The 24558-nt window shown below is 37.4% G+C and overlaps 1 protein-coding gene across 2 annotated transcripts in view; it reads left to right on the top strand.

Moving 5' to 3' along the window:
• LOC118764006 (protein C19orf12 homolog) overlaps positions 1–23628 on the top strand; it is a 32521-nt gene extending 8893 nt beyond the window's left edge. For both annotated transcript variants that reach the window (XM_036504184.1, XM_036504183.1), the window contains exons 2-3: positions 9736–9897; positions 23361–23628. In XM_036504184.1, coding sequence (XP_036360077.1) covers positions 9738–9897; positions 23361–23617 — 417 coding nt within the window. In that variant the 5' untranslated portion in view covers positions 9736–9737 and the 3' untranslated portion in view covers positions 23618–23628. The remainder of the gene's footprint in view (positions 1–9735; positions 9898–23360) is intronic.
• Positions 23629–24558: the final 930 nt, after the last annotated feature.

Here is a 24558-nt window from a genome sequence, read left to right as displayed (position 1 = left end):
CTCAACTGGTTAAGGTCAAACAACTGACAAGCAAATCTGTGGTATTGAGCAGAATATTTGCTGTAGCCCATCTTTTATACCAAGACAAAACAATGTACATGATAACACTTCCAATCAGTTAAGATCAGAAGCCATGAGAGCCACTGCCTGGTACTACATCAGGGCATTATTATTATTATTATTATTATTATTGTTATTAAAAAGGTGGTGAGCTGGTAGAATTGTTAGCACGCAGGGCAAAATGCTTAGCGGTATTTTGTCTGTCATCTCATTCTGAGTTCAAATGCCGCCGAGGTCGACTTTGACTTTCATCCTTTTGGGGTCGATAAATAAAGTACCAGTTGCGATGTAATCAATTGGTCCCCTCCCCCCAATTCCAGGCCTTGTACCGATAAGTAGAAAGGATTATTATTATTATTAAAAATGCGGCGAACTGGTAGAAATGCTTAGCGGTATTTCATCTATCTTTACGTTCTAAGTTCAAATTCCGCTGAGGTCGACTTTGCCTTTCATCCTTTCGGGGAAACACTGGGGTCAGTGTAATTGACTAGACCCCTCCCACCAGTGAATTAAGATTTAACTAATTTATAATATACTAGCAGTATCGCCCGACGTTGCTCGGGTTTGTAAGGGAAATAACTATAAAGCATTTTTAGAGAGTTATAGCCAAAAAATAGCAAAAAATGCATTAAAAATGGAAAAAAAATTATGGTAAATTTTTTTAAAAATCGTTGACTCATCGTTGACATTTTTAGAGAGTTACTTCCTTTATATTTAAAAAATTATGCATTAAAATAGAAAAAATGATGGTAAATTATTTTTAAAATCGTAGACTCATCGTAGACGCACGCTTATACCCAGAAGGGCTCGATATGAATCACGACTATAAGATACCCGGTTTTGGTTAAACTGCACCGCAAAATGTGGGAGTAGTTAGGAATCTAAATCGTAGGAGACAGACACTCACACAACTACAGTTTTATATATAAAGATTTGTTCTCTCACCTAAATGGTAAATCTCCATGATTGCCATTACATTTCAACCTTATATAAAAAAATGACATATTGTTCAAAACAGTTTTAGCAATAAAATTTTTTATCCCTTTTCTTAAAATGTTCCATCCCCCTAATTTTGATATTTATATTGGTCTTAAATAGCCCTTCCAATTAAGTACTCCTTAGAAAATGTAATATTATTTATCGATTAACACAAATAACTTTCATAATCTATATTATACCTCTTAATTTAATATTAATATAGGTTTGCTTGTCCTTTTAACAAAATTTATCTTTAAGACAAAATTTAAAAATTACTCTAATTTTGTCTTAGATTGTCTGACCGAAAACTCTCAGATTTCTCAAGTCTATTTTACTATTATTAACATTTGTTGTCTCGTTAAATATGCTACACAGATCGCAAAAGAATATTTTCCTCCCTCTGTTCTTGACCACTTCCCCCCTCTCTCTCTATTTCACTCTGTCTCTCTTTGTCTCTCTCTCTCTCTTTCTCTAGGCCTCACTCTGTCTCTCTCTCTCTCTCCCACTTTCGATTACCACTCGCTTCGCCAAGACTTCCTACTCCACCACCACCACCACCCTATATATATAAACTAGCACACGCACACGAACTCCCCCACTCGCTTTCAATCCCCTGCCGAAGAATCCGAATCCGAGAAGGTACTCAGATAAGAAGTTTTGTCTTTTCAACTTTATTTCATCTACTCTTTAATTTCTGTGCAGATCATGAACCCCCTATTAGTTCTTTTCGTTATTCTATCTATTTCAGTACGATGTCATCATGTAAATATAGCTTTCAATAGTCTTGTCTTCCTTGTTAACTGCAACATATTCATTGATTCATTCATGTATTAAAGTTTTATCACACAGTCACTTATTACTTTAATTTTGTCTTAGATTGTCTGACCGAAAACTCTCAGATTTTCCAAGTCTATTATACTATTATCAACATTTGCTGTTTCGTTAAATATGCTATGCAGATCCCTAAAGAATATTTTCCTCCCTCGTGCTCTTGACCACTTCCCCCTCTCTCTCTCTATTTCACTCTATCTCTCTGTCTCGGCCTCACTCTATCTCTCTCTCCCTCTTTCGATTACCACGCGCTTCGCCAGGACTTCCACCAACTCCACCAACACCACCACATATAAACCAGCGCACGCAGAAGATGCTCTCCTCTAAACTTCCTAGTTTGAGGTACGCCCGCCATCCTACCCCCTCCACCTGTACTGGAAGTTCCTATCGTTCCTATCCTTTGTCATCCTTAGTTGTCTCCCATGAACACTTCTAAAGGCTTTACGCCAACCCCACCCCTACTTAGGGTTATCTCCTATGTAAGTTAGTGATCATATAATGTAAAAATATGATACTGTAGTGTATGCAGGTTGAACTGAAGGCTATTGTTTGTTTATGAATTCTGCCAAATGCGAGCTTTCTTTTCAGGTACATGAAGCTACTGTCCCCCGTCCCTGGGTCTCACGGGCCCATACCTCCCACACCCTCAGGGTTGGCACACTGAAAGGTAGGTCTAGTGAGATTGAGGAGATGGTTGAACGGAGATGTGTCGATATGTGCTGCATCCAAGAAGTAAGGTGGAGAGGAGGTTCTGCTAGGTTCCTCACAGGCAAAGAACACAGGTACAAGATTTTCTGGGTGGGGAACACTGATGAGGTCAGGGGCATGGGTATACTTCTTGCTGAGAAATGGGTGGATAAGGTAATCGAGGTAGTCAGAGTATATGACAGAATACTTAGGATTAGATTAGTGCTTCCTCATGGGTTAGCAACCATTATATCGGCCTATGCCCCTCAGCTGGGGCTACCCGATGGACAGAAAGACCAATTCTACTACATCCTCTTGCAGACTACCTCATTGATGAATGACAGGGACCTTCTCTTTGTGGCTGGTGACTTCAATGGAAATGTTGGGACAACATACAGGGGCTTCCATGGCATACATGGAGGCTATGGTTATGGTTCCCGCAACGAGGAGGAAACCAGGCTGCTGGAGTTCTGCGATGCAAATGATCTTATGGTTTGCAATACTAATTTCAGGAAACCTGCCAGTCACCTAGTCACCTACCAATCTCGCATACACACTAGCCAAATTGACTACATCCTCGCCAGAAAAAAGGGAAAGATGGCTGCTTATAAATGCCAAAACCTTCCCAGGCGAAGAATGTACCCCACAACATAGACTAGTAGTTAGTGACTTTAGGATCAGGGCTAAGTGGACGCCCAGAAGACGACCAGCATGGAGGAGAAGGGTGTGGAAGCTTAAAGATCCTGCAAATGGACAGAGATTTAGAGACATATTACTTGAAGCCTTTGACGAAATAGAAGGGGATATAGATTCACACTGTGTAGAAGACAACTGGAGGTTTCTATGGGACAACCAGCTGAGAGCCACTGACCAGATCTATGGATGGTGCAAAGTCCCCTCTTGACCTAAAATAATGAGGTGGTGGAACAATGTCGTTGACAGGGCTATTAGAGAAAATAAACAAGCTTGGAAGGACTGGAAGAATGGTGGTAGCAGGGAATTGTATTAGACTGCCAGAAGGGAAGCTAGGAAACAGGTTTATTTAGCCAGAGGGGAAACAGATAAGAAAAAATTTGCCAGTGTTCTGCGCCATGAGGACCAAAGACTTGAGGTATTTCATGTTGCAAGACAGTGTGTGAGAGAGAATTGTGATGTAGGAGAGAAATGTGTCTGCATGGATGATGGTTCTCTTGCACTAAATGAGGCTGCAAAGAGAGAGGTTTGGAGACACCACTATGAAATGTTGCTCAATAAAGAAAATGAATGGGAGAAAGAGAGTCTGCCGAATGTTGACCCAACAGAGGGACCAGCTATCCGAGTTGACAGTACCTTGGTAGATAAAGCAATTAAGAGTATGAAGACAGGGAAAGCCCCCGGCCCATCAGGAATTACTGCAGAGATGCTCAAAATATCTGACAGTGTCGTCTATAGCCTAGTCACCCATATAGTTAACCAGGTGATACACGAAGGAGTCATACCCAGTAACTGGTGTAGCAGTACTATAGTCAACTGCTACAAAGGTAAAGGTGATGCATTAGATACAAATAATTACAGAGGTATCAAGTTGTTGGATCAGGTAATGATGGTCACGGAGAGGGTCATAGCACAACTAATTAGGGAGAGAGTCAGTTTAGATGAGATGCAGTTTGGGATCGTGCCAGGGAAAAGCACCACCAATGCTATATTTCTGGTAAGACAGCTGCAGGAGAAATACCTAGCCAAAGATAAACCTCTGTACTTGGCTTTCATTGACATGGAGAAAGCCTTTGACAGGGTCCCCTGATCCCTTATCTGGTGGTCAATGAGGAAACTAGGGATAGATGAATGGTTAGTGAGAGCTGTGCAAGCCATGTACAGGGACACTATCAGGAAGGTGAGGGCTGGCAACAAATACAGTGAAGAATTCTGGGTAGAGGTAGGGGTCCACCAGCCCCCTCCTATTTATCATAGTCCTCCAGGCAATAACGGAGGAATTCAAGACAGGCTGTCCCTGGGAGCTCCTCTATGCTGACTACCTTGCTCGAATTGCTGAGTTACTATCAGAACTAGAGGAGAAGTTTCAAGTGTGGAAACAAGGATTAGAATTGAAGGGCCTAAGAGTCAACATAGCTAAAACCAAAGCCCTAATAAGTAGGAAGGCAAACCACAAGTCTCTTCATGTAGATGGCCCTGCTTGATCTGTAGAAAAGGCGTAAGTAGAAACTTTATAAGATGTACCCAGTGTAAGCTATGGACACATAAGAAGTGCAGCAATATCAAAGGAAGGCTAACTGGGAAGATAGTTTTTATATGTGGCAGATGCTCAGGAGCAATATACACTGAAAATGTGCAGAGAGCAACTTCCGCCACATTCCAGGGAGAAAAACTAGAAGTAGTTGATAGCTTCCATTACCTAGGTGACCAAGTCAGTAGCGGGGGAGGGTGCACTGAAAGTGTAGCTGCTAGAATAAGAATAGCTGGGCAAAGTTCAGAAAGCTCTTACCTCTGCTGGTTACAAAGAGCCTCTCGCTCAGAGTAAAAGGTAGACTGTATGATGCATGTGTACAAACAGCCATGCTACATGGCAGTGAAACATGAGCCGTGACTGCTGGGGACATGCGTAAGCTTGCAAGGAATGAAGCTCCGATGGATGTGTAATATCAGTGTGCATACTTGACAGAGTGTTAGTACCTTGAGAGAAAAGTTTGACCTAAGAAGCATCAGATGTGGTGTACAAGAGAGACAACTCTGCTGGTATGGTCATGTAGCGAGAATGGATGTGGATAGCTGTGTGAAAAAGTGCCACACCCTAGCAGTTGAGGGAACCTATGGAAGAGGTAGACCCAGGAAGAGCTGGGATGAGATTGCGAAGCATGACCTTCGAACATTGGGCCTCACTGAGGCAATGACTAGTGACCGGGACCTTTGGAAATATGCTGTGCTTGAGAAGACTCGGCAAGTTCAAGTGAGACCATAACCCTGTGGCCTATGCCAGGGGTGTAACCAGCCCACTTTTGAGTACCTTTCCTTCATTGGACACTAAACTCTGCTTGCGAAGACCTGTTGAGGCAAATGAAATTGAAATCGAAATCAAATTCGATGACTGGCATCTGTGCTAGTGGAGCACTAAGAGTACCATATGAGCATGATCGTTGCCAGAGCAACAAACTGGCCTCCATGCCGATGGCACGTAAAAACTACCATTCAAGTGTGATCGTTACCTGTGTCACCTTACTGGCACTTGTGCTAGTGGCACGCGAAAAAAACATTTGGGCAAGGTCGTTGCCAGTGCCACTGGACTGGCTCCTGTGCAGGTGGCATGTGAAAGCACCCACTACACTCACAGAGTGGTTGGTGTTAGGAAGGGCATTCAGCTGTAGAAACTCTGCCAGATCAGATTGGAGTCTGGTGCAGCCATCTGGTTCGCCAGTCCTCAGTCAAATCGTCCAACCCATACTAGCATGGAAAGTGGACGTTAAACAATGATGATGATGATGATGATTGAGTTTCAGCCCTGATTATAGTAAACTAAATAAACTAATTTTCTAGCTCGTAAATTATTATATATTTTCTATATAAACTTGCTGTTAGGGTTAATAAGGTAGGAATATTTTATTTTTTATTATGGTTGTTAATGACTAGTTTATTTATTCCTTTTCCAAGATGCTCTACCCTAACTGATCATTTTATTATTATTGTTATTGTTATTTTTATGACAGCCTTAAATAAATATAATCCTTGTACCCCTATTAATTAACACTCAGCTTATATAAGTTAATACTGGTATCTCGACGACTTTCAATTAGTTCAACTTTAATTAAATCAGTGTATAGTTGACATGCTCTTTAGCCTCAGTTACCCTTATTAAATATTAATTAGTTAAATCCATTTGATTAATCTCCACAGAAACTTTATAAGTGAATATTTTAGATAAGTAATAAGTATATAAATATTAATATAGGCGCAGGAGTGGCTGTGTGGTAAGTAGCTTGCTTACCAACCACATGGTTCTGGGTTCATTCCCACTGCATGGCACCATGGGCAAGTGTCTTCTACTATAGCCTTGGGCTGACCAAAGCCTTGTGAGTAGATTTGGTAGACAGGAAACTGAAAGAAGCCCGTCGTATATATGTATATATATGTATGTGTGTATATGTTTGTGTGTCTGTGTTTGTCCCCCCACCATTGCTTGACAACCGATGGTGGTGTGTTTACATCCCTGTAACTTAGCGGTTTAGCAAAAGAGATTGATAGAATAAGTACCAGGCTTACAAAGAATAAGTCCTGGGGTCGATTTACTCGACTAAAGGCGGTGCTCCAGCATGGCTGCAGTCAAATGACTGAAACGAGTAAAAGAGTAAAGAGTAATCTATTTCTCTGCAATTTTCTTTTTGCTCCCTCTATTGTAGTAAAAAAATTTGGTATATACTCAAAAGTGGTTTGTTAAAATTCTCATTCTTAATAATCTTCTTGATTACCCTAAAAATACTTTTTAACCTTATACAGCATGATAACATTGTTTGAAATGATCTTTTTAAAGGAATTACTTGATTTTTCTTTTTCTCAACTAGCTCCACCCTCCTGATCTTAGTATGTATAAAGATCTTTATATAGTTAACCTTTCTAAATAGGTACAAATTAGAAAATATAAACATCATGTAGGGTGTAATAATAACAACTTCTTAAACCTATAATATAACCCTTAATTTTATAAAAAAGATTAGTTGAAATTAAAATTGTTCCATAACTTAATTATGTCTTTAGCTGATATTAAACATCAGTCTTTTATAGATGTTATCGTAATAAGTAAATATAATTTTTAGCCTAATATTTTGAATTATTAAACTTTTTTTCTAAAAATCTTCTCTATTGGTGTTAACAAAATAAATATACTTTACCATAGTATTAGTAAGTAAACCATTTTACCCCTTTTCTATGGTGTTCTGCTCTTGATTATTTTATTTTATTTTATTTTAAAATTAGCTTTTATTTATTTATAAAATTATTCTAAGTCTTGTATCTCTATAAATTTCATACACATCTATATATATAAAACTGTAGTTGTGTGAGTGTCTGTCCCCTTCGATTTAGATTCCTAACTACTCCCACATTTTGCGGTGCAGTTTAACCAAATTCGGGTATCTTATAGTCGTGATTCATATCGAGCCCGTCTGGCTATTAGCGCGCGTCTACGATGAGTCTACGATTTAAAAAATAATTTAACATCATTTTTTATTCCATTTTAATGCATATTTTTTCGTGTGTCGATGGCGGCGGAGTTGGCGTCCATGGTCACGCCTGCACCTGTGTTGCTGCTCCCCCTTCTTCCCTCCCTCGTGAAGCTGTGGGGAAGGGAGTGTAAGGAAATCAATGTCGTAAAGCGTTGTCAAGGAGACCAGCGTTCTTTTAGAACAACGACTTCATGGCTTGAAGACACCAGAACAGAAATGGCTAAGAAAGCCCGAATTGGCATCTATAAGGGAAGTAACTCTCTAAAATTGCTTATATAGTTATTTCCCTTACAAACCCGAGCAACGCCGGGCGATACTGCTAGTCTCATATAAAGCTATGCTGATATATTCACTACATAAAATTAAAATCTTTTAATATATAATTAGCCTGTTCTTTTACCTTAATTTTCCTTTATTAATACCAGTAAATATCATTTAACCAATATTCAAAGACATATGTTAAGTTAGTATTTTCAGTGCATAAATATTGAACTATTTCTATATTTTCTTTTCCTTCCTCTATTGTGTAAAATTTGATATATACTAAAAGTATTCATAAATATTCTTCTTTATAATCTTTGGAATAACGCTAAACTTTATTTGTATATATATATATATATATATATATATATATATATATATATAATATATATATACTCTCTTTTACTTGTTTCAGTCATTTGACTGCGGCCATGCTGGAGCACTGCCTTTTAGTCGAGCAAATCGACCCCGGGACTTATTCTTTGTAAGCCTAGTACTTATTCTATCGGTCTCTTTTGCCGAACCGCTAAGTGACGGGGACGTAAACTTACCAGCATCGGTTGTCAAGCAATGCTAGTGGGACAAACACAGACACACAAACACACACACACACACACACACACATATATATATATATATATATATATATATACATATATACGACAGGCTTCTTTCAGTTTCCGTCTACCAAATCCACTCACAAGGCATTGGTCGGCCCGGGGCTATAGCAGAAGACACTTGCCCAAGATGCCACGCAGTGAGACTGAACCCGCAACCATGTGGTTGGTTAGCAAGCTACTTACCACACAGCCACTCCTGCGCCTATATATAAATATAGCAGCATTGTTTTATAGTAGTTAACTGTAGTAGTACATGATATGACTTCTCCTGTCCCATTAGCATTGGTCTGCTTAATAGCAGCCAACATCTTGTTTGAAGTATTCTTTTATTAAACCTCATGACATTGCTTCAAATAAATCTTTATTTATGACTATGCCATTTAGAATGTCTGTCTATTCCACCAACTCTACCCCAAACAGATACTTGTCCCAGCTTAAATATACAAAGGATTTGATAAACTAGTCTATAAAATAAAAACTGCCTCCCTCCTCGTAACTAAAAAATATAAAATAAATAACTGAAAAAATCAGTGAAAAGCAGTGTCTTCTTGAAAAATTTTTTAGTTACAACTATGATGTTGTTGGTAAAACATGTTCTTTGTCTATCTTCTTATCCTCTTGGAGATTTGGGGTAAAATGATACTAATGTGTCCTTCTAATTTCATTAAATTTTATGTCTTTGTGCAGCTGAAGATTGCTTTACGTTTTAAATTGATGTAATGCAATGATTGCATTGTTCAATTAAATGGAGTTGCATGAAACGATCGTACTGCATTAACTCTGGATATCCTTGTTGCTTATTTTGATATATATATGTGTGTGTGTATGTTTGTATGTTTGTTCCCCCACCATCGCTCAACAATCGATTTTGGTGTGTTTATGCCTCTGTAACTTAGCGGTTCAGCAAAAGAGAGACCGATAGAATAAGTACTAGGCTTACAAAGAATACATCCTGGGGTCGATTTGTTCAACTAAAGTCTGTGCTCCAGCATGGCCACAGTCCAATGACTGGAACAAATTAATGAATAAAAGAAAAATCTATATGAAAATTTGTTAAATGTTTTGTATTTTTTCTAACTCTAATACAGTTATGGTACTTTCTGAGCAGGAGGTTTTACGAAGTGTTTACACTATATGTGAACATGAGAAACTGTCAATCGAAACAAAGAACAACTTGAAAGGTTACTTATTTACTGTGGTTATAACACTGCTTGGTGGGTTTCTTTTTGGTCCGAATGGATTTGTTATCGGTAAGTTCCTTATGTTATATCATTTCTTTGAGCAGTCATCATATCTTATATTTTGTACCCCTAGCTGCTTACAATGGTGAGCTACACCTCTTTATGAGTCAGACATGGTGAAATGGAAGAGTTTAGAGTTTGATGACGCCTATCTCAAGTTGTTGCCCGAGGCTGGATCATCCCAAAAGTGACACAAACAGACAGTATGTACCAAGAAAAAGAGGGGGAAGAGGACTGATTGGATGCGAACACAGCATTAGAGCAGAAGAAAACAACATAGCATGTTATGGAAAAAATGCCACAGAACCGCTATTATTGGAAGTAAGAAGATTAGGCTTTTGTAGGATGGAAGATTGCAAAGATAAAGCACTGTACTAGTACTTGAGAATGAATGAAACTGAAAATAGGGGACAGAGAAAAGAATGCATGGACAGTTTCATAGGGATGTTGAATATAAGACACACAGAGAAAAACGATGGCTATGGATGACTAAAGGTAATTCAAAACCAGAAACGGAGGCTCTAATCTGTGCTGCCCAAGAGCAAGCATTAAGAACCAATTACATCAAATAAATAATGGACAACACATCAGAAAGTGATAAGTGCATAATTTGAAGACAAAACAGTGAAACTGTATGGCATATTACCAGTCAATATATGCTACTAACCCGGAAAGAATATAAGAGATGTTATGACAATATAACAAGGATTGTCCATTGGACACTTTGCAACAAGTATGGACTTGACAGAGCAAAGAAGTGGTACGAACATAAACCCGAAGACATCATTGAAAATGATAATGCAAAGATCCTATGGGATTTTGCGTTTCAGTGTGACCATCAGATAGAGATTAGGAAGTCAGACATAGCGTTAATTGAGAAAGGAAGGAAATGATGCTGGATCATAGATATAGCATGCCCAGCTGACAACAAGGTATGCGATAAGGAAGAAAGACATGACAGGTTAGCTTGGTGGGTTAAGCAGTTGTGAACACTGAGAAAGCTGGCAGTAGTACCAATAATTGTCGGAGTCCTGGGAACAATGAGTAAAAATCTCGAGAAGTGCATGGAACGGGGTTGCAATATGGGTGGAGCCCTTGCAGAAAAGAGCACTGCTTGGAACTGCTTGAATACTCCGGGTGGTGGTCGAAAAATAAAGGGTGTTACCTTAGTCCACTGGTATTGAACAGCTGACACCGTAGTACATATCCAGCCTTAGAAGCTGTGCAAAGACAATAAAATAATAATAATAATAATAATAATAATAATAATAATAATAATAATAATAAACTCTCCAAATACAAAGAGCTGGAAATAGAAGTAACTCAAATGTGGAACCTAAAAGCAAAAGCAATTCCTATTATAACAGGTGCATTAGGTATGATAAAAAAAAAACATTCAGACAACTACGTAACCAAAACACCAGGACTTACAAATGTATATAACATACAGGAAATAACACTACTAGGTATTGCACACATCCTACGTAAAACACTTTCAATACAGTAAAAATAAGAGCACCACAACAACCCACAGTACAAACCTAAGGCACAAACAGCTCTGCTCAGTAGTGCAGTGAACGTGCGTAATAAAGATAAGACTACAGAATAATAATAATAATAATAATAATAATAATAATAATAATAAAAAATGCCCTGATGCAGTACCAGGCAGTGGCTCTCATGGCTCCTGATCTTAACTGATTGGAAGTATTATCATGTACATTGTTTTGGTCTTGGTATAAAACATGGGCTATAGCAAATATTCTGCTCAATGCCACAGATTTACTTGTCAGTTGTTTGACCGTAACCAGTTGAGCATGTCCTTTAGTGGCCAACGATATGTGCATCCCTTATCACGAGCAGAAGTAGTGGGGGGAGCATCATAGCCGTGTGTTGAGAGGAATTCTTAGAGGTTTGGATAATTCACTTTTGGAAACATGGGTGATTTGTTCAACATCCTTAAACAATCCTTATTCAGGGACCTTTTGAGCAGAATGGGCTACTCGACCAGAAGAAAATTCTAAATGGGCCCTACTTGCAAGGTCATGCACTGTTTATCTTGATATGAGATCATCATATCGCGTACATATGGTTGTGATGCATGTGCCTAGTGTACCCTTATCAGACGGGTAGTCATGATGGGTATACTGGGCTTCATATATTTTACCCCAGTGTCACTTTGATGGAATTTCAACTCAGAACGTAATAATGGACAAAATGCTGCTAAACATTTTGCCTCTCATGCTAATAATTTCACCTGCTTGCCGCCGCCTAATAATAATAATCTACAACAGCTACAAGGCTTGAAATTTGAGGAAGGGGCTGGTTGAAATGTCACTAAGCATTTTGCCAGGTGCGCTAGTGATTCTGCCAGCTCGCTGCCTTAATAATAATAATAATGATAATGATAATAATAATAATAATAATAATAATAATAATAATAATGATAATAATAATAATAGTAATAATGATAATAATAATAATAATAATAATAGTAATAATGATAATAATAATAATAATAATAATTGTAATAATAATAATAATAATAATAATAATAATAATAATAATTGTAATAATAATAATTGTAATAATAATAATAATAATTGTAATAATAATAATAATAATAATAATAATAGTAATAATAATAGTAATAATAATAATAGTAATAATAATAATAATAATAATAATAATCTCTATATTATAATTCTGAAATGAGAAAGTTTGTTTGTTTATCTGGTTTTGGTATTGGAACGGGTTAAAGGTAACTAGATCCCGTCGGATTGACTCCCAAATTTACAGGGACATGTAAAATGAGGTGAGGATGTGAGTGGGCTAAGTTAGAAATCCCTATCTTAAAAGGTATGGTTACTAGGGCAAAAAACACACACTTTGACAAGTCTTCTCTCATTCTCTTATCTGCCTGTCTTCCTCCGTCTCTCTCTTTCCTCCCTTCCTTTCACATTCTCTCTATAACTTCGTTTGACAGCGTCTACTATCTTCCCCCGTCGCTTTCGCCAGCGCTGTCACCCTTCATCCCACATCCTCTCTCTCTACATCTGTCTGCATTCACAGAGAGAATTATCATCACCACCACCACCACCACACAATCATGAGAACAAATATTATGAATCAGATATTTATTGGGTTAATTTATATATGTGTCTGTGTGTGTGTGTGTTCTATATATAAATATGTATATATAATGTATATATACAAAGTGTATATATCTGTATTTATATATATATATGTGTGTATATATATATATATGTATGTATAATTTGTATACATTTGTATATATAATGCATACACACACACATATATATATATAATGCGTATATATATATATATATATATATATATATATATATAATGTGTGCATTATGTGGTCGGTTGAGCTGAAAATATGCACACCTATGTTAAAAGTGTTGGCGAGTTTGCATGACAACTATTTTTTCCCTTAAATGAAAGGGTTGACTTGTAGGACAAACTTCCTCATCTTATAAAATGTGGCCCGAGTAGACCCGAATGAAATCGGATTATATTAACCAAAATGTAAAAAGGGGTCTAAATGGGGCTGGAAGGGGATTAAAATTTACAGGAGCGGTTGTTTAGGAATTCTCTGTTGCATCAAGCTAAAAAATTTGCTCCAGCCTTTAAATCGTTAATGTGTTGCCGTCCATGGTGAAGAAGTTTTGAATGCTTGCCATGGTGAGTCTACTGTCGTGAGAAAGAATCACTTCAAAACTTGGTGTTTATGAATTTTCTTTTACATCAAGTTCAAAATTTTACGCCAGCCATTAAACTGCCACTATCTTGCTGTCTGTCGTTAAGAAATGCCAGCCATGGTGACTCTACTATCCTCAAATTCTATCCCTTCAAACTTTGGTTTCCAATATTTTTTTATTTTTATTCAGCTCGCAAGTTCGTCTGTCCCTTTTAAATGTTAGTGTTTTGCTGTCTGCCTTGAAGCAGACCTTTCTGTTGTCACTGCCTGATATTTATGATTGATCTTTCAAAATATTTTCTTTCTCAACTTACTCAAGATCTTTTGTTGTTTATAAAGGGGAGAGAGATAGATAGAGAAAGATAGAGAGTAAGAGAAAGTGATGTAGAGTCCGAGAGAAAGGAAGAGTAAGAGAGTGGGAAAGTGATAGAGAAAGGAGAGAGAAACAAAGAGGGAGAATGTGGTGATAAAAACAGAAAGGAAGCAACAGAAAGTAACAATCACACTCTTACCCGCACGTAAAGCGGGTCACCTTTAGCTAGTAATTATAATAATAATAGTAGTAGTAGTAATAATAATAATAATAATAATAATGCCTGATGTAGTACCAGGCAGTGGCTTCATGGCTTTGATCTTAACTGATTGGAAGTGTTATCATGTACATTGTTTTGTCTTGGTATAAAAGATGGGCTACAGCAAATATTCTGCTCAATACCACAGATTGCTTGTCAGTTGTTTGACCTTAACCAGTTGAGCATGTCCCTTAGTGGCTGACGATATGTGCATCTCTGATCACGAGCAGAGAAGTAGAGGGGAGCTCATGGCCATGTTTGAGAGGGATTCTTTGGAGTTTGAATGGTTACCTTGGAAAACATAGGTGTTTCGTTCAACATCCTAAAGCAACCCTTATTCAGGGACCGTTTGAGCAGGATGGGCTACTCAATGAAGAAAAATTCTAACTGGGCCCCACCTGCAAGGTCATGTGCTGTTTATCTTGATATGAGATCACATGTCGCGCACATATGGTTGTGATGCATGTGCCTGGTGTACCTTTATCAGACGGGTAGTCATGATGGGTATATTGGGCTTCATATATTTTACCCCAGTGTCACTTTGATGGCATGAACTGCTCTCTCACTCAGAATAATAATAATAATAATAATAATAATAATAATAGAAATAAAAGTCAAGAGATATCACAGGTTAGCTTGGGAAGAAAGAAAAGTAGAGGAGATATGAAAGCTTAGTTTGGGAAGTTAAGCAGTTGTGGTCGATGAAAAAGGTAGCAGTAGTACCAATAATTGTCACAGCCCTGGGAACAGTGAGCAAAAATCTTGAGAAGTACGTGGAACGAATAGGGGCTGCAATAAGAGTGGAGTACTTGCACAAAACAGCACTGTTTGGAATCGCTCGAATACTCTAGAAAGTGCTCTAAAAATAAGAGGTGTTACCTTAGTTTACTGGCAGTGAACAGCTGACACCGTAGTACATATCCAGTGTTAGAAGCTATGCAAAGGCAATAATAATAATAACAATAATAATAATAATAATAATAGTAATGATCATAATGATAGTAATGATGATGTTGATGATGATAATAATATTATTATTAATAATAATAATAATAATAATAATCCTTTCTCCTGGAGGCACAAGGCCTCTGATCTGGTGGGAGGGGTCTAGTTGATTACATTGACCCTGAGTATTTCACTGGTACTTAATTTATCGACCCCGAAAGGATGAAAGGCAAAACTGACATTGGCAGAATTTGGATTCAGAATGTAGCGATGGGCGAAATACTGCTAAGCATTTCGTCTGGCTAATGATTCTGCCAGCTCGCCGTCTTAATACTGATAATAATGATGATGGACTCTCCCGTCGAAGATGACGTAAAAGCATTCAACCCTCAGCGAAAAACTTGCGCAAATGATTTGTTTATAGGGATGAATGTACCTGCTGTACATTAGCTCATTCTCTCCATCAAATTGATGTTGTCTGAACAAGTGCACAAGTGTACCTCGCATCAGATGTCAAAGTGATCCCAGAGCAACATGAGATGAAGCGTTTTCCTCAAGAACACAACGCACCACTCCGTCCAGGAATTGAAATCATAATCTGTAGATCGTTAGCGCAAAACCCTAACCACTAGGCCATGTACCTTCATTAAAAATAATAATAATAATAATAATAATAATAATAATAATAATAATAATAATAATAATAACTCTTTCTACTATAGGCACAAGGCCTGAAATTTTAAGGGCAGGGTAAGTCAATTACATAGACCCAGTACTTGACTGGTACTTTTTCATTGACTCTGAAAGGATGAAAGGCAAAGTCCACCTCGACAGAATTTGAACTCAGAACCTGAAGGCAGACATAATTCCGCTTGGCATTTTGCCCGACGTTCTAATGATTCTGCCAGTTCAACACCCTTGGTTTCAAATTTTGGCACAAGGCCAGCAAGTTTTGGGGAGGGGGTAAGTCAATAATATCACCCCCCCCCCCGCCCCAGTGCTCAACTGGTACTTATTTCAAAAGGATCGAAAGGATGAAAGGCAAAGTCTACCTCGGTAAGATTTGAACTCAGAATATAAGGACAGACGAAAAGCTGCCGAGGGTGCTAATGATTCTGCCAGCTCGTGTTAATAATAATGGTGGCACATGAAAAACCATTCAAGTAAGGTCGTTGCCAGTGCCGCTGGACTGGCTCCTGTTCAGGTGGTATGTAAAAGCACCCACTACACTCTTGGAGTGGTTGGCATTAGGAAGGGCATCCAGCTGTAGAAACTGCCAGATCAAGATTGGAGCCTGGTGCAGCCATCTGGTTTGCCAGTCCTCAGTCAAATTGTCCAACCCATGCTAGCATGGAGAGTGGACGTTAAACGATGACGACGACCACCTATGCAAAAGTCTTTAGGCTGAACAAATTTATGGACTCGGAGTTGTCTATAATGTTCCTCCTTGGTCTAGTTTTTCCTCAGTTATGTCACTGCTCTTTGACTCTTGTAGAGATACTTTGACTCGTACGACTGAAATGTTCCCAGTCTACTAAGAATGCTCTTAGTTGCAATTATCAGCTGCTAAAGAAGTAGTGAATAAATCTGATATTTAACATTAAGTTTCATAGGAAGCATAGCCCAACCCTGGTGATTTTTCTATTCAACAGTCGCCTATCAAATCCACTACTTCATCTACTGAAACTGGTTTTTCACAGCACTCTCCATCTTCAGTTAGAAGTTGTGGTAGATCGTCTGAATAAGTACTGAAGTCTATCATCTTCAGTCAATTGCTTCTCATGAACAGTTCAGTAAAGTACTGCTGATAGCTTGGAGTTGGCTGGTCAGTTGTCCCAGAGCCATGTGTTTTCTCAAATCACTTTAAAATGGTCAATGTAGATTTGAAGAACAGCTGAGCGGACACAGCAGACAAAACTCCTGCCATCCCTCCAACCTTGGTGCTTCTACAAGATGCAACAGGCCACAAAAGAAACCTAGTCACTAGGCATGCTCTGCTCTTTTCAAACAGAAAGTAATCAGTGCTTGTTTGCGTTTTGCTCCGGACAACAGTGTTTCCACCACTTCCAGCCAGCACTTCCAGAGGGGAAACAGAGAGCTGGAGAGAATCTGGCATGTCGAGCAAAACGCTTCATGACATTTCTTTTGTCTTTACGTTCTGAGATCAAATTCCCCCAAGGTTGACTTTACTTTTCATCCTTTCAGGGTCGAAAACCTTATAGCGAAGAAAATTAATTATGAACATTAATTTGGTTCAAGTATGTGATTTTGATAAGCCACAAAAATGGCGAAACGTCGATGTCCATCGCTCATGAATGGGATTTGGGGTAAGTTGTCACGCCTGTCTATGATGTTCAGGTGTTCTAACCCCTGGTGCTTTGATGGAGTCATCTCCACCGCACCAAATAGCAGGTGTGGCTGAGTGGTAAGAAACCTGCTTCCCAATCATATAATTCAGAGTTCAGTCCCACTGCTTGGCATTCCGGGGCAAGTGTGTTCTACTACAGCTACAGGCTGACCAAAACTTTGTGAATGGATTTGGTTGACAGAAACTGAAAGAAGCCAGCCGTATATACATACATACATACATATATATATATATATAATATATATATATATACTTTATTTTAAGCAGCAGAAAATTCAACAGATTTGTTGAATTTTCTGCTGCTTAAATAAAGCATATTACTCTACCACTGGTATCTGAGTACTCTTTTTCCACCTTGTTTCACATTTATGTGTTTACTCCGGTATATATATATATATATATATATATATATATATATATATATATAAATAAATATAAGAGAGTGGTCACTATATGGCTCACTCTAGCACCAGTTAATCCAATAGGTTTCAACCACAAAAATACATGTTTCCCATGAAAGTCAGTACGATTGTTAGCTCACACGGACAGGGCAAATAAAAAATAACAAAAATACAGATTATTTTGGGACAATTGTTTCGCTATTAATGAATTAAATGTAATTTTACTTACAAAAGAATCCACTGTAGCTCCTCAGCCAAAACTATCTGGATGAAATCCACTCAATCACACGCCAGATTTTATCATAACGATAAATACGCGTGTGGTTCAATTGATTACATCCGACGTTATAATTCAATTTCAAATGCCCCAACTAACAGCGCGCCAAATTTTCACGGAAAACAAATACAGCATTTAGAAATAAATGCAGCATAATTATAATTAATTAATAAGGGTGAGAGAATTAGATACTAATTTAATAGTATATCTATTCTACACCAAGTGGCCTAGTGCTCCGAGAAACCTGGATAATTATAATATTTTATAATATATTATAATATTTTTACAAAATAAATAAAGAGAGTGGTCACTATATGGCTCACTCTAGCACCAGTTAATCCAATAGGTTTCAACACCACAAAAATACATGTTTCCCATGAAAGTCAGTACGATTGTTAGCTCACACGGACAGGGCAAATAAAAAATAACAAAAATACAGATTATTTTGGGACAATTGTTTCGCTATTAATGAATTAAATGTAATTTTACTTACAAAAGAATCCACTTGTAGCTCCTCAGCCAAAACTATCTGGATGAATCCACTCAATCACACGCCAGATTTTATCATAACGATAAATACGCGTGTGGTTCAATTGATTACATCCGACGTTATAATTCAAATGCCCCAACTAACAGCGCGCCAAATTTTCACGGAAAACAAATACAGCATTTAGAAATAAATGCAGCATAATTATAATTAATTAATAAGGGTGAGAGAATTAGATACTAATTTAATAGTATATCTATTCTACACCAAGTGGCCTAGTGCTCCGAGAAACCTGGATTATTATAATATTTTATAATATATTATATATATTTTACAAAATAAAATAAGAGAGTGGTCACTATATGGCTCACTCTAGCACCAGTTAATCCAATAGGTTTCAACCACAAAAATACATGTTTCCCATGAAAGTCAGTACGATTGTTAGCTCACACGGACAGGGCAAATAAAAAATAACAAAAATACAGATTATTTTGGGACAATTGTTTCGCTATTAATGATTAAATGTAATTTTACTTACAAAAGAATCCACTTGTAGCTCCTCAGCCAAAACTATCTGGATGAAATCCACTCAATCACACGCCAGATTTTATCATAACGATAAATACGCGTGTGTGTTCAATTGATTACATCCGACGTTATAATTCAAATGCCCCACTAACAGCGCGCCAAATTTTCACGGAAAATCAATTGTAATCAATTGAACCACACGCGTATTTATCGTTATGATAAAATCTGGCGTGTGATTGAGTGGATTTCATCCAGATAGTTTTGGCTGAGGAGCTACAAGTGGATTCTTTTGTAAGTAAAATTACATTTAATTCATTAATAGCGAAACAATTGTCCCAAAATAATCTGTATTTTTGTATTTTTTTATTTGCCCTGTCCGTGTGAGCTAACAATCGTACTGACTTTCATGGGAAACATGTATTTTTTTGGTTGAAACCTATTGGATTAACTGGTGCTAGAGTGAGCCATATAGTGACACCTCTCTATTTATTTTGTAAAAATATTATAATATATTATAAAATATTATAATAATCCAGGTTTCTCGGAGCACTAGGCCACTTGGTGTAGAATAGATATACTATTAAATTAGTATCTAATTCTCTCACCCTTATTAATTAATTATAATTATGCTGCATTTATTTCTAAATGCTGTATTTGTTTTCCGTGAAAATTTGCGCGCTGTTAGTTGGGGCATTTGAATTATAACGTCGGATGTAATCAATTGAACCACACGCGTATTTATCGTTATGATAAAATCTGGCGTGTGATTGAGTGGATTTCATCCAGATAGTTTTGGCTGAGGAGCTACAAGTGGATTCTTTTGTAAGTAAAATTACATTTAATTCATTAATAGCGAAACAATTGTCCCAAAATAATCTGTATTTTTGTTATTTTTTATTGCCCTGTCCGTGTGAGCTAACAATCGTACTGACTTTCATGGGAAACATGTATTTTTGTGGTTGAAACCTATTGGATTAACTGGTGCTAGAGTGAGCCATATAGTGACCACTCTCTTATATTTATTTTGTAAAAATATTATAATTATTATAAAATATTATAATAATCCAGGTTTCTCGGAGCACTAGGCCACTTGGTGTAGAATAGATATACTATTAAATTAGTATCTAATTCTCTCACCCTTATTAATTAATAATATTATGCTGCATTTATTTCTAAATGCTGTATTTGTTTTCCGTAAAATTTGGCGCGCTGTTAGTTGGGGCATTTGAATTATAACGTCGGATGTAATCAATTGAACCACACGCGTATTTATCGTTATGATAAAATCTGGCATGTGATGAGTGGATTTCATCCAGATAGTTTTGGCTGAGGAGCTACAAGTGGATTCTTTTGTAAGTAAAATTACATTTAATTCATTAATAGCGAAACAATTGTCCCAAAATAATCTGTATTTTTGTTATTTTTTATTTGCCCTGTCCGTGTGAGCTAACAATCGTACTGACTTTCATGGGAAACATGTATTTTTGTGGTTGAAACCTATTGGATTAACTGGGCTAGAGTAAGCCATATAGTGACCACTCTCTTATATTTATTTTGTAAAAATATTATAATATATTATAAAATATTATAATAATCCAGGTTTCTCGGAGCACTAGGCCACTTGGTGTAGAATAGATATACTATTAAATTAGTATCTAATTCTCTCACCTTATTAATTAATATTATATATATATATATATATATACACACACACACACACACATATATATATATATATATGTATACATACATATATATATATATATATACATACATATATATATATATACATACACACATATATATATATATATATACACATACATATACACACACACACACACACACACACACACACACATATATATATGTATATTTATATATGGAAAAATTAAAAGAAAAGTTTTTTAAAAGAATATTTGCATAGTATTGAAATACAAGTGGCATTTTCCTTGTTTCTGCCTGTCTCTGTCTCTCTTGTTTACTCTTGTGGGTACGTATGTGTGTGTCTGTGTTTGCCCTCTCCCACTGCTTGACAACACATGTTGTTATGTTTACGTTCCTGTAACTTAGTAGTTCGGCAAAAGATACCGATAGAATAAGTACTAGGCTTACAAAGAATAAGTTCTGGGGTTGATTCATTCTGTTAAGGTACTTGCTACTGGTATACCTTGAATATTGATGCCTATTATTTTGTTTTTTCTGGTTTCTTTTTGCCTTTAGCTGTGTTTTGAGTATTAATCTAATGGAGGTGCATTGGCCCAGTGGTTAAGGCAGTGGACTCACGGTCATAGGATCTCAGTTTCAATTCCCAGACTGGGCGTTGTGAGTTTTCATTTAGTGAAAACACTTAAAGCTCCACGAGGCTCCGGCAGGGGCGGGGGGTGAACCCTGCTGTACGCTTTCTCCATAACTTTCTCTTACTCTTTCTTCCTGTTTCTGTTGTACCTGTATTTCAAAGGGCCAGCCTTGTCACACTCTGCATCACACTGAATCTCTCTAAGAACTACGTCAAGGGTAATCGTGTCTGTGGAGTGCTCAGCCACTTGCATGTTAATTTCATGAGCAGGCTGTTCCAACTGGAACCCTTGTCTCTTGTATTTATTACTAAACTTTTCTTTTAATTCTGTCTGTTTTATTCGGTTTTGTTCATGAATTCCTTAGTGCATCTACCTCGGTGTTTAAGCTAATTCTCTTTATTATATTCTCTTATTCTTTTACTTGCTTCAGTCATTTGACTGTGGCCATGCTGGAGCACCACCTTTAGTCGAAAAAAATCGACACCAGGGCTTATTCTTTGTAAGCCTAGTACTTATTCTATTGGTCTCTCTTTTGCCAAACCGGTAAGTTATGGGGACGCAAATACAGACACACAAACATTTACACACACACACACACACACACACACCACACACCACACACACACACACACACACACATACGACAAGCTTCTTTCTGTTTCCGTCTATCAAATCCACTCACAAGGCTTTGGTCGGCCCAAGGCTATAGTAGAAGACACTTGCCTAAGGTGCCACGCAGAAAGATTGAACCCAGAACAGTGTTGTTGGGAAGCAAGTTTCTTACCCCACAGCCATGATTTATCACACAATCATGATGATGCTTTTTTTTTTTTTTTTTTAACATTAGAATGTGCAAGGCAGCTTTCTGTTAGAAGTAGATAACATTTTATACCATTTCAAAGTCAATCATTCTAAAGTCAATCTTTAAAGTCAATCTTTAAAGTCAATCTTTAAAGTCAATCTTTAAAGTCAATCTTTAAAGTCAATCTTTAAAGTCAATCTTTAAAGTCAATCTTTAAAGTCAATCTTTAAAGTCAATCTTTAAAGTCAATCTTTAAAGTCAATCTTTAAAGTCAATCTTTAAAGTCAATCTTTAAAGTTATTTTGTTAGGGTTGTTTCTACAGAAATTAAAACTGTAACGAGGATCGGTTATCGATTCACTGAAAGAGTGTCGATATCCGATCTAGTCACATACAATTTTATAAGACTTGCCGGAGAGAAAGATTTGAGTTTGGTGGGCCTGAGGGAACGTTTCCCGCACATGCGCATGGGAAGACTTCTGGTGGCCACCCGGAAGTAGTCCCATTCTGCGCATGCGCGCTGAACCCTACACAGTAGCATCACTACAAAACCAACACTGATTTTTTTGCAACGTTTTGTATTGAGACATGAGATATAAACAATGAAATTGAAGACAAAATGGGTAATGAGTGTATATACCTTATTTCGGGGGGGGGGGGAGGTTGCCGTCCCTTCATCAGCACCCATGTAACCCACTCTCACCTCCGAACACATAGCCACCACATACAGCAATGTTAAGTTATTAGATATATCAATTTACATATTAGATGCATTCCTGGAGCTGTATTTATTACTAAATTTTTCTTTTAATTCTGTCTGTTTTATTCGGTTTTGTTCATGAATTCCTTAGTGCATCTACCTCGGTGTTTTAAGCTAATTCTCTTTATTATATTCTGTTATGGTGCTGAAAGTAGAGGAGGTGGTAAGTAGCTATGGTCGACTGTGTTGTATGCTTTAGAATAATATAAATTTATTGAATGTTTAAAGTGTATTATATGACTTGAATAAAATGCTAATATATTTAACTAACCTTTTGCTCAAATAAACATATTCTATTAATCTTAATAGGTGGCATAATCGGTGGATATACAGCATATAAGAAGGCCTACACGATTAAACCTGCTTCAGAAGTCCTCCCTGAAATGTCAGAACATGAAAGACATCTGTTGTGCCAAATGTATTCAAAAGTATTTCGCGGTGTTAGTGTTATTACAGCGGCCACTTTATTGACGATGATCAGAAATAATCGATCTTATTATCTTGAAATTTTATATTTTATACGGTTTTTCATCACATCAAAATTAAGATTGAAAGTAAATAACTGATTGAACCAATTGAATGTTGTTTACAGTTTGCTGTTACTTAAATGATAGCCAGATAAATGGCATTAACTAACGTAAATTAATTAATGTTAATGGCACCACAAACTCCTGGAACTCTTTTACTCTTTTACTTGTTTCAGTCATTTGACTGCGGCCATGCTGGAGCACCGCCTTAATCGAGCAACTCGACCCAGGGACTATTCTTTTCTAAGCCCAGTACTTATTCTATTCGGTCTCTTTTGCCGAACCGCTAAGTAACGGGGACATAAACACACCACATCGGTTGTCAAGCAATGCTAGGAGACAAAACAGACACACAAACACACACACGCATATATATATATATATATATACGACGCTTCTTTCAGTTTCCGTCTACCAAATCCACTCACAAGGCTTTGGTTGGCCTGAGGCTATAGTAGAAGACACTTGCCCAAGGTGTCACGCAGTGGGACTGAACCCGGAACCATGTGGTTGGTAAACAAGCTACTTACCACACAGCCACTCCTGCGCCTATGCATATAAAAAAAACAAAGCCTTGAATCTCACTTAGTCACAAATTGGAATCTGGGATTAGATCCGGGAGTACTATGTATATTTTCTCTTTCTCCTGTAGGCACAAGGCCTGGAAGGCGATGGAGGTGATGTCAGCATTCAATTGGCACTAATTTTACTGTTTCCTCAAAAGGATGAAAGACAGTGTCAGCCTTGGCGAAATTTGAACTGGGAACATGTAAACCTGGAAGAAATGTCGCTTAGAATTTTTCTCTGTGTGCTAATGATTCTGCTAGTGCACTGCCTTTACCAATAATCATTTCTTCTATAGGCACAAGACCCTGAAATTTTGTTGATCGGGGGTTCGTCGATTACATCGACCCCTGTTTTCGACTAGCATTTATTTTTCAACCCCAAAAGGGTAAAAGGCAAAAATCAACTCCGTTGCG

The sequence above is a fragment of the Octopus sinensis genome, linkage group LG6, assembly GCF_006345805.1.
Source record: "Octopus sinensis linkage group LG6, ASM634580v1, whole genome shotgun sequence".
NCBI classification, from domain to species: domain Eukaryota; kingdom Metazoa; phylum Mollusca; class Cephalopoda; order Octopoda; family Octopodidae; genus Octopus; species Octopus sinensis.
Note: the sequence above shows the minus strand (reverse complement) of the source record. Positions and strands in the feature narration are given on the sequence as shown.